This window comes from Amblyomma americanum, chromosome 7, assembly GCF_052857255.1.
Source record: "Amblyomma americanum isolate KBUSLIRL-KWMA chromosome 7, ASM5285725v1, whole genome shotgun sequence".
Lineage (NCBI taxonomy): Eukaryota > Metazoa > Arthropoda > Arachnida > Ixodida > Ixodidae > Amblyomma > Amblyomma americanum.
This window is the reverse complement of record NC_135503.1, coordinates 129,730,106-129,742,193: the sequence shown is the minus strand read 5'-3', so window position 1 is coordinate 129,742,193 and position 12,088 is coordinate 129,730,106. Positions and strand designations below refer to the sequence as shown.

The 12,088-nt window shown below is 44.8% G+C and overlaps 1 protein-coding gene across 1 annotated transcript in view; it reads left to right on the top strand.

The window, feature by feature from the left end:
• Nucleotides 1-12,088, top strand: part of LOC144098051 (uncharacterized) — a 61,257-nt gene that overhangs the window by 29,776 nt on the left and 19,393 nt on the right. The window contains exons 5-7 of the mRNA XM_077630613.1: nucleotides 7,143-7,255; nucleotides 7,595-7,730; nucleotides 11,438-11,626. Coding sequence (XP_077486739.1) covers nucleotides 7,143-7,255; nucleotides 7,595-7,730; nucleotides 11,438-11,626 — 438 coding nt within the window. The remainder of the gene's footprint in view (nucleotides 1-7,142; nucleotides 7,256-7,594; nucleotides 7,731-11,437; nucleotides 11,627-12,088) is intronic.

The following is a 12,088-nucleotide window of genomic DNA, read 5'->3' as shown; positions in this document are numbered from 1 at the left end:
TGTATTTTTAGGTCTTCATTATACACACGCAAATATGAATCATGGGGAGTACTGATTGTTGCATCCCGGGCTGTTATAGGTGCTCAAAATGTGATTCCCTAGAGAACATTTGCTTCTTTGACGCTCAGCAAAAATTCCTGTAGTCGCCATATGTATCAAATGTCACGGATAAAGCAAGAGTGGTAGATTTCGTGTGCAGCTGTACCTTTCGAATACGCACTTTGTATCACGCTCCCTTATGAACAGTGGCTCACCATTGTTTCTTTAGCCTCTAGTTCGATTACAGTTAGGCTGTTGCTGCACTGGTTGCAATTAAATGAGATTGAGCAGCTCACTTGTCTTATAGCTAGAATATGGTTTTCAAATCTTTGGCAGGGAGGCCATTGCAGCATTTTGTTTAACATTTGCATAGTTGTGGTGGCCCAATAAATGTGATCATGGCTCTAATGGACAAATCATATGTTCACTTGCGCCTCTTTAATATGGACACTTTGGTTTCCGAGCAAAATTCTCGCAAAGTGATCCATCCATACTAACGAATCATGAATGAAAAAGTTTCGATACAAAACTTGTCACCAAGGTCTCCTGCACATAGTGGTGAGCAATGAAGTTGAAGCTAGAGTTGTGATAGCTCCAAGTACAGTAGCCTGGTTACCATTATCTTTAAAAATTGGTCAGTGACATGTTTGAACCTCGCATTTCTTTGACATTATTCTTGAAAAAATTGGGTTGAGCATGGTTTTTCTATGTAAAATTTCTCACTTTGAGGAGGGAAAACCACCCCCTCATGAATTCATTCCTAGGATAGTGTAGTCATAATGTGCATTATACTGAAATGCGGCAGTATTTTTTTGCACTTCTACAAGTGTTAGAAATGTCAGTGATATTTCGTTTTTAATTTTGCAGGAAAAGCACTTACAGCATGCCTCCTCACCTATCAAGGCGCAGTTTTCCTGTTCATTGGCCATCACCCTGTAGTGAAAACCTCATCGCTTCTGTGGGGATTCTGCTGTTTGCAGCCTTCTGGGTGTTCCATTTGGAGAATCTAAAGAAGGCACTTTGTCTGCTGACCTTTCTTGAGAGTGCTTTTAGATATTTGGCTTCAAATAAACCAGGCTTCGATGGTTTTGAGCTCATCAGTTTTTAAAAACGACTTCATCTTTCCTTCACAGCTGCCCGAGCCCTTCATTACGGCGTCCCTTATAGCCTGAGTTGCTTTGGGACGTTAAACCTCAATAAACCGAACCAAACCAAGCTGCAACGAAAAGCAGCTCACTTCAGTTATAATATATTTGGACGTACGTCAGTGACAGAACTCTTAACTAACGCGGACTTGCCCCCATTAACGCAAACAAACCGTGTGTCACGACAAAAATTGCTCTTTAAATTTATTAACGGCCACTATAAGACAGATCTTACAAGAACAATTTCTTTTTCGTCTGTTTACGCCACTAGGCAAGGACATAGCCCCCCAGTAACGCCATTTACCACGCGTAATAACCGTTTTAAGTATTCTTTCTTTCTACAAACAGTAATTGAACAGAATCTCCTAACCAATGACCACGTCTAAATATAACTTATGTCTTTCCAGTACTGTTTTAAAATCTGGTGTGTATGCATATTTTCCAAAATTTTCAATCTAAGTTATTATACTTTGTTCTTGTGTTGATTGCCTGTGTTATTATGGTGTGTTTACTTATCTGTATCCCACCCTGCTAAAATCCCCAGTGGGAATTACAGTATAAGCAAAATAAATATAGATAAATTAAATTTTATAAGTGCAGGGCACATGTATGTGTACAGTGCGTGCCAGAAGTAAAGCCAGAGTGATATTTTACGGCCCAACTCGTAACTCTCTCGGTTTTGTCTCACGTATTAGCTAAAACAGCTCACACACACGTACCCACACACACACCCAACAGTATAAGCATCTAGCCTCTTGTCCAATAGAGTCTTAAAGGCTTGTCTTGTATGTTTATTCCTCAGTAATATCGCCAGAAGTTTCAGAAACATAACTCTAATTTTAAAATGAATTTTAAACTGAGAGTGAGGGTGAGGGAGAGAGAGAGGGCCGACGATGTTAGGGTGAGGGCGAGGGAGGGCCAGCAGATTTTTTGAAATGAGGGTGAGGGAGGGCCGGATAACTTTCCAAAATGAGGGCGAGGGTGAGGGAGGGCCACAGATTCAAAAATGAGGGAGAGGGAGGAAAAGTAACAATGAGCGCATTTGCCCGCCTCTGGTAGAAAGACGAAGGGCAAGGCGAATACTCTCGGCCTGGTCTATGACGGATGGCTTGCGTTACATGGAATGAAATACATGCCACAGGTGGCGGTTTCCCACAGGACTACTGAGGTGAGATCACCACTTTGTCCAGCGCTTGAGCAGAAGGCGTTTAGAATACCTACGGGTTTTAGCGCTCACTGTACGAAGTTCCGTTCGTGCATTCTGATCTGACGGGTGCTGAGTGATGTACAGCCTACGTCCAGTTGCTTGCGCCTTGCCAAGAGATTAAGGAGGCGAAGGTCCAGATTTGGTTGATCATCTTTGACAGTAGCAGAAATTGTGGTCGGAGTTAGCACGAGCATGAATGTAGAAGGGGCTGAGGCAGTTATTGAGACGAAGTGGCTATGCATGCGGAGACTGTACCAAAAATGGCATGAATGCTGCGGCGAATATTACCTAATGTACTTAAGGCGAAGTCAATTACAATGGGAGAGTGATCACTGCCCCAGGTGCCTCCTTCGCCACACCAGCGGGGATTGCCGGGACCCAGCTACCACGTAAGATATGGAGTCTATGGAGGAACATGCGGGCAGGTATAATTAGAGCAATTGTTGAGAAGTGTAAACGACCGGTGTAAAAATGGCTGTGGTTTAGCTCTGGTTAAACCTGGAGTGACGCGATAGCTACATCTGGCCGAGTGGAACTCGTTCAGTCGAACTGCAGTCAGTCTTTCGCCGCTCTGTTTCGCTGGGCGTTCCTTCTTCATCTTCGTCCCACTTGGCACGGCGCATGCGCACAGCTGTTGCAGCTGTTCCGCGCCGCGACGGCGGCAGTAGCAGCTGCTTCGCACCACGTGACCAACCCACGTGACGAACCATGTGATAAAAGGCCTCACTACGTGATCAACCCACGTGACCAACCGCGTGACCAACGGCGGCGCCGCGGAGTTCAAGTGGTGCTACGCTGAAGGGTCAAAGAGGTAGCGTAGTGTAGCTATCGCTAAAAAACCGTGTCGTAAACTTGATGTCCACGTTTAGACTCATGAGTGTATCCCCACACTATGTGTGCCCATTAAACTCTCCTCCAGCTAGTATGGGTACACTTGGGTAAGAGGTGCACAGATGTGTGAGCCATCCAAAGTTCAGTACGGACGTTTGAAGCCCACCATAAAATGGCACTGATAGAACTGGAGTGCGCTGCGGTTTAGTGATAATGGCATTTACTTCTTGAAGGGTGTTGCAGGAACGAAATAGGTGGACGGGAGAATGTGGTGTCGAACAATGGACATATATAGCTGCTTTACCAAGAGCGGGACCACTGCGGCGGTCCTGCATTATGGATGGGTAGTGATATACACAAAAACCAGAAAGAGGAAGGAAGGCATTGTTCTCCTGTAGAAGGAAAGCCCAGGCAGAAAGTTCGCCTTCTTGAATACGCAGTTTTTATTCAGAGAGCATATTAGTAAGACCCCAACAGTTCCATTGTACGACAGGGGAAGTAGCGTTAGTGGCCATTCGCTTGCAGAACATATGCAATCATCTGAGGCGGTTGCTGCAACAGGACAATCAAGGATGACAATGAAGACGTAGCTGCAGATTGCTCGCATTTTTTTATTTTGAGTCTGAACGACTGTGGACATTAGATAAAGAAGGCACTTGGCAAACAGGCTCACCAGGCGGTCGATGCGGATGTTTTAGTAAGAGAGAGCGACGTCGGCAAAGCTGGTCAACTTGTTGGCGAACTTTGGCCTAGCGTCACCGATGGCAGAGATCTCATCAGGCATAGAGGAGTTTATCGGAGGAAATTCATCTTTTCTTTCCGTTGGGTACGGGAACTTGGCTTCGAAACAGAATCATAAGAAGGGCGGATACGAGAAAGTGAAGACAAAAATGGTGGCGGGCTTACAGTACCATCCTCATCTGTGTCTTTCGACAGAGCAGCAAAACTGTTGGAAATCTTGACTCCAGCCTGAGTACGCGCAGCCACAGGACGACGTTTCTTTCGAGGGGATTTACAATAAGTAATTTCGTGGTCATTTGTCTTACAAAACGGACACTTGAAGTAGGGAAGGCCGTCTGCTGGTGGTTTGGGCAGAGTGTCTTGGGATGCAGGGCACAATTTATTGATATGATCTTGTCGCAGGCATCGATAGCTGAACACTGGTACAGGACGGAAAGGCTTCGGACGAATGATTCTTCCATTTTAGAAGAATCAGGTAGGAAGTTCTAATGGCCCACAAGCAGAAGAAGAAATGTGCGTCGGTAGCCTAGTCGGCGGACATTAAGCACTGAGTGGGTGTCAGAGAGAAGATCCGTCATCACTTCCTTCAGAGGCGCATTAGGTTCGAGGTCATAAATGATACATCTTTGCAAGCCGGGTCCAGAGGCTAGATAGGCCTGCACAGTTATATACTGCGACTGGTTGATGTATAATTTGTCAGTCGGGCAGATCTTTTCAGCATCGCCAAGTGACGCTACTACTTGGAAAGTGATGGAATTGGAGGGACGATGGCGAATAAAACCGCTGTACCCTGAGATTCCCAGTGCACGGTCAATAATCTACTGTAGCGATCTTGAAGGGGATGACGTTACGTCGTATTGCAAGGTAGGCTCAATGTGCACTCGGAAGGAGTGATTAAACTCCGGGAGTGCATATTTTGACGGTGTATTCTTTCAAGGGGTACGATCGGTTGGAGTGGCCCTTATTTTTCTCGCAGCCGGTTTAAAGCTGGCACCAGAAACAGGCCGCTCAGGAGTGGCATAAGGGTAGGCACAGGACTAGGCAAGGTGGTAGGGGGTAACGATGATTCGGCCCTTACAAGTGAAGATGACGACTTGAGTAGCGATGAAATACCGGGTGCAGGAGGAGCTGAAGTGCTGAGGAGACCTCCTTGGGGCTGAAGGGTAAGAGAAACAGCAGAGACATTGATAGCAGGATTTTCTTGTCCTAATTACTGTTCATGTCCGTTGGCCAGGCTGAGGTAGGCCTGCGCGCCTCGCGGAATGAACTTCGACATTGTGAAGGCAGCTTCAGAGGGATTTTCCCGAGATGCTGTGGCTTTCTCGGGATCTTAGAGCGTGAGAAGGTCACACTATGGCCGGGAAGGTGAACACAGAAGATAAAAGCGCTAAAGTAGCCGATCGGTACAGACAGGGCGACAGCCGAATTTTGTCTTCATCTTCGTCCTCCAGTAGTACTAGTGCAACGTTCGTGTCCGGCCTTCCGCCGTCCGGAGTATCAGAATTTCGTTATCATCGCACTGTTCAAACGTGGTTTCACTGTCGCTTTCTCTCTTTGTCTCCAGCTTAATGTCGCAAACCTCATAAAGTCGGCGGATCATGCTGTAGTTGACGCTGTTTGCATGGATTTTGTCGGTATCGAGGAGTCTGTTGCTTCACGCATCTTTCTTTGCCACAAGCTTAGTTTATCGCCAAGTAAGCGCAAGAGACGATGACCCAAGAAGAACAACGATGGCGTGAGCGTTCTGGGTCATCCTCGTTCATTTTGCGCCGTCACCTTTTGCAATTGCTGTATGATAAATTCAATCTAACTCCTCCCACTTTTCACATTTCTCCAGAAGCTTAGAGCTCGTGCCTTTTGAGCAACTGTTGGCTCGGTAGACGGGCGCAATGTTGTCTGTAGACGAACCATGAGGATGATGCAGTTTAGCGGTAGTGATCAGGGAATTATTACCGGCTGGGCATCTGCACTACTCACTCTCACGTGGTGGTAATGGCAGGCGAAAAAAGTACGGGCGCAATATGCTTCACAATGAAGCGAGTTTTACAACGAGAAATTTTGTTCATCAAGTTGGTCAAAACCATCTCGCATAACTAGCGTCTTGTAAGCTTGCCCGAGCTTGCATCGGCTTTCAGCTCATAGGGACATTCCATTATCAAGGAGGGTTTAAACCACTGTTGTCGAACCCCACAGAGCGACTTTCCTTGCCAGCCTTGCTGGCATCAACGTGGGTTCGATATTTGTCTCTTAATGCCTTGGCCTACACAGACTTCGAAAACGGGGCCTTAAAAAGAGGGGAACTCGACAGTGGTAGGTGATTCATTTTTGAAAGCGTCCATCAAAAATTGCGGGCCAAATTTACGGAAAGGTGTCAGTGTTGCAAGTATGCTCTTGACCGCAGTGACTACCTGCAGCGGCGACAAACCGTTTCTTGCGCCATATTTTGCCCTCAAAAGAAACGCCGACTTCGCTGTGATGTTTATGACATGTACACTTTGTTGTTGTCACGGTCAGGATGACCACAGCTGTGAAGCGCACTCTGCTTAAACATGACATGCAGTTTGTAAACAACACCTTTGCGTCATTTTGCAAAGTGTAAAACTTTCTTCCATACACCGCGCATGGTGGCGGTTATTAGTGAACAATCGCGTTCTTCATAGCGAACCCACTGCAGGCAATTCTCCGCGTAAAGAGAACAAAGAATGATAAGCCGTACATTTGTGGAGATAAAATTCACTCCTTCATTATCGTCATCATCAACAACCATACCCCGTCCGAAGCTAGACAAAAGTCTCTCTCACAGATTTCTAATTAAACTTGTCCTGCTCAAGCCGCGACCATCTTACCCCTGGAAAATTCCAGTCCTCATCCGCCACCCAAATCCCCTGCCGCACCCTTTGTTTACCTCTTTAAAAGCTACAAAATGAAAATTGAGCAATACAATAAACCGCACTGCAATATATATTGTTTATTGAAAACTTTCTAGCACCATTGTCAATGCACCCGCGAATGGTATTGTATTCTGTTAAACAGTAAAACCTAAATGCTTCAAATCGTTGCTCTCTGCACAATTCATGCTATAACTCGTAAATAAAAAAATATACTGCACAGTTGGGAAACCGCAGCGTGCATTGCACAGTCATTTACAGGACAGTGTTTTGATGTTATTTTTCGTCCAGCATCTGAAGGCACTGGCGGAACAAAACAGCCAGTCTAAGCAGAAAAGTCTCACGGTGCTGGGGTTTACGGCATTTTCCGAGGGAGACGTCAACGCAGCCGCTTCAACGATTCCGTAAGATTGATGGCAGTAGAGTTATCACTCGGGCCTTTTTCCGCTCTTGTCAATTGTTGGTAGATACACTCTGCGCATCTTATTTATTCAGCTTTTGTGCTCGATTGATTGCGCTACTGAGTGATACATAATGGCAGACCTTGAAACTGTTGTTGAGACAGTGCATGCCGCTACGCAAGGTATCCATAAATGTTTTTGCTGCCAACGAGTTTTGCAAAAATACGAATTCAGAATATTTCGTGTCTTGCAGGTTTTACAATATGTTCAGCTTCAGAACTGTAGTCCTGATTGCACAGCTCATTTCTTAATAGCCGGCCATCTTCTCTATACTGGTTATAGGGATGATCGAGCGCCTGACATTATTATCACTTATGGACACCTCATATTCGAGCGGACGCAGTACTCGCACTGCAGGATACTGGCACCGACAAATTTGCGCCTCGGAACAACGCCGCCAAGTTATGCCTACGATCTCGTAAGTACAACGATAGATGGTACACATCGAATCTTTGCCAAGAAACGGCTTTACCTGATATCCTGTCTAGAACAAGCGAAATTCACCAGCTCATTATGATATCCACTCTCTGCACGTAAGCTGATGTTTTCATGGATTCAACAACTGAAAATTTGTTTTTATTTATGTTGTTTGACTTGCCTAAAAAGAAAAGGCGTAATTCACGAACGACGCAGCGTGTGTCGGGTTTCACTGGAAGCTTTTTCGATTCAGAAAAATATGCAGCTGATTTTCATCTAGAAGTCTCCTGCAGTCTGCTTGACATCACAACACACAATCTAAGTTATGTTTAAAATCAGGTACCCGTCGAAATTACGTTGAATTTTTTTAAGCCCTTCTTAGAAGTAATCGCCATATTTTGACGAAGGATTGTTTTCATAGGTGCACAGTTAAATCAGAAAAGTTATTTATTCAAAATCTTTTTTACATCGGTTTCTATTCTCACGCTGGTTAAAAGCGGCACGCATATGGAGTGGTGTTTTATAAATACCTTGACTTTATAATGACGTTCCATATTTGGCATGCTGTTCCATCACGTCCTCGACTTTTGTTAACGAAGGGATGTCTTTATCGGCGCGCTGTGAACTTATAAAACTGCTCTGAAAGCTATTGTTGACATCGATTTTCGTGGGTCGCACCCTCGGCCATTACAGGTCCCCCCCCCCCCCCCCCCCTTTCAGTAGTGCCTCTGCATATCTCCCTGATGTCACAAATTGGTGGTCTGTAGGACACAGTCAATTCACGACCGGGCTTTATGTCACGCATACCGCCTAAAATGAGTTATTCGCGCTTTAAGTTGAGAATTTGTATGACCCACAACACGAATGACAGCATTCCAAACAACTATTATATTTTATCACGTTTATGTACGATACAGTAATGTATGTGTTCTCGGAATCAAATGCATCATAAGCGTAGTATAACTGCAGAAAAGACACAGCAAATGCATGTTAAACTGTAACACAAATGAAGCTTAAGGAACGAATTAAATTCATGTACGGAAAAGTGCGCACCCGCCAAATCAAAAGCAAGCAGATTGGAAAACAAAGCTTGAAACGTTTTCTTCATGTTGGAAGCAGAACGGCGCTGCTCTACAGAGGCCACTCAAGTGCTCAGTTATTCCTACGTAGCTCAGCGTGCCTTTTCTCAGCACACTCAACGGAGAGGCATACTATGCTGAAGAGCGAAAGCAGAATTAGGTTTCAATTTTTACCGAACAGTTTTCTTAAGCAGTAAAGTTACGCATTGCACGATTTGAACTTTTCGTTCGTTATTGGGAGCCCTTTAACACTTTCAATCGTCATTTAAGATTTCGATTCAAAACATATATTTTTAGCTATATAGCTTATCCAAGGCTGAAGAAAGGCAGTGGATTATTTTTTCCAACAGAAACAAAATTGGGAATTTTTTTTACATGCACAAGCCAAATTTAATACAGTTCGTGAAAATAATTAAAAACTGTAATACTAAAACACGAGGATTTATGAAATAAACATCCCAGGATCGCGGAATAATTACATGTTTCCAGGATGCAAGTGACGAAATAAAACTAGAAAAAAAATGGGATTAGTACTGGTATCGAATCTCTCAACAAGAAAACAGCAAAAAACGCGCTGCCAAGCTCACTGTTTGTGAAATATTTCTTCCTTTCTTAGATAGTTTGCTTAAAAAGAACGCTATTTGAAAGGTTAGGGCTGTTGAATTCGCCTTAACCGAAGAAATCAATCCTAGCTAGAGCAAGGCATAGGCATAGACGAAAGTTTTCGAGGCGCGAGTTCGAGGAAAAATATTATTTCTGAGTGGTCGGGAAAGGCGTAAATAAAAAGTATTGAATCGCGACGGGACATATGGGCTCCATTCAAACGAAAGATATCAGCTGACTGACAAGCGATGAGACGAAGAAATATTTTTCCTGGGTGGTCGAAATTATTCAGGTGCCCTCCACTACGGCACCTCTTTCTTCCTTTCTTATCTCAGTCCCATCTTTATCCCTTCCCTTACGGCGCGATTCGGATGTCCGGTGATATGTGATACAATTACTGCGCCATTTCTTTTCCTCCGAAATGAAACCAAATTTCAATTTCCAGGAATCCGCATCCCACAAACTTTTTACTATGACTTTACAAAATCCTGTACAAAGCACATTAAAGTGTTAAGCTAAGGTCCGACAGGAAAACAAGCTCTTTTTCCAGTACTGTCAGACGGATTTATGCTTGAGACCAAAGCGCTGCCACTGTGTTTTGAAAACCCCTGCATTTTTATTTCTCGCTATCAGCACTCCTACTTATCACTTTGAACCACGAAAGTCGCACCAGATTGCTGGGGAACTATTCGTGATAATTTGGGCCAGTTTCTACAACCTTCAATCTTCCTTAGGGTATTTTAGGTCACTTGTCAGGAAACTCATATTATCTTTTATTGAGAGCGGCCGAGAGCTGTGGCTATTCTAAGTGAGCGCAGTAGCTGCACAGGTTTGCACAATTGAAGAGCTGCCTGAGGCGTTCCCATGTGACAAGAATAAGTTCTGTATAAGTAAACCTTCAGTGGCTATAACCGCTAAGGAGTGGCGCTTTTTATCGATGATTGGATAACAGCTGGATGAATCAAGTTTTCCTTTCCTCCTGTGCGCTGTTTTCGTGTGCGCATGAGCAAGAGCATGATTTCAAGTCCGCGGAATGAGGCAAAAATAAAGTAGCTGCAAGTCCTATGGTTGCGCCTGCTTTCCTCACTTTTTTCCTGCGTCGTAGTTCGACTCGTTCCGTTTCTCTGCAAGCGATGAACCAACTCGTTCAGCAATTCACGCTACTTCCTTCAATTTCACTCTGTTGCACTTAAAAACTATAAACTTTCTGCGGTCGGCATTACTTTCCGAGCCCATTCCCATTTCCTCTCTTTTATTTCAGCTGAGATAAAATTAGCTGGCTTCCTCTTTCATGCTAAAACATTACTCAGGGTAGTCGTAAACCTTATCCGAGGGAGGCACTGGGTCGCTGCTACAAACAAATCTAGGGCGTGGCAGTGAAAATAGCGCTGGACCTGCCGCCAGACCAGGATGAGTACCGCCTCATCCGCCTCAGGATGAGTACTTTATTGACCAGGGTGAGTACCGCCAATCAGCACTGTTCACGATGACTTCCCTTCACCCCCCCCCCCCCCCCTAAAAAGAACTAAAAGGGTAACAGTGAAGATCTCTGTGGGGAACTACAAAAAAGCAGCGCCGTATCCCTGAGAAAGTTATCTCCTGCGAACTATACAATCATGGGAGCGTAGTCAAGTGTCATTTCACGAATCCAGGGCAGCCAGCGCTACGAGTTTTTCGCCAGTGAGCAAATAATCCGGGAGGTATAGGCATTATTACTAGTTACGGTTCGGGTTTACTTGTCTCGTGTGACGTTCTGTTATTAGCTGCTGGTTTTGAAGGGCCGTGGTAATATGTTCGCTCCGCACCGACGCGGCATGGCTACGTGGCTAAGCAAAAACCATTGTTTCGTCGATTGAGTTAAGAAGCCCTTGCTGTCCCCCTTCTATCTAGTTCTTCTGCACCGTATGTATTCAACATCTTTCAGTGAGTGACACAGGTCGAACTTTATCTGCGCGTCAGCCCACATGCATCAAGGAATGGTTGCCGCTAGCATTTTATGTTTCACTGTTTTCCCTTAATTTTGCAGCGGCACGCTCATCAGATAGCGACGTGGCTTGCGAGCAAGAATATGAAGACTGCTCTGTATGTATCAGTGTCCCTCAGAGGACTGAAATATGAAACAGCAACCATGAATGATGCACATATGAAGCCTTTTGCCCCTTGCAAAGATTTTGCCGGCCAAGATATGCTCGAAAAATCTGTCAACTACGAATACGTGAGTACTTTTGTGAAAGAGATTGTTAATAGAACTTGTAATTGTCTCTGAACAAGCTCGCAGTTAAGCCTACCGCATAAATCGGGTGTCACAAGCAAGCTGAATGGACTCTTAGCATATCAGGTCCCAGGTTTAATGACGAAGGAATGAACTCGCACAGAATACATGAAATTGAGTATTAAAAGTAGGTAGAAGGCCGGTTGTGAAGTTGCTTGGTATATGGGGGTTTAACGTCCCAAAGCGACTCAGGCTGTGAGGTACGCCATAGTGAAGGGCTCAGGAAATTTCGACACCTGGGGTTCTTTAACGTGCGCTGACATCGCACAGTACACGGGGCTCTAGAATTTCACCTTCATCGAAATTCAACCTCCGCTGCCGGAATCAAACCCGCGTCTTTCGGGTGTTAGTTTGGAATGGGTGCAGGTTTGGGTACTTGTGTTAGTCTTGGGGACATTTGTTTTG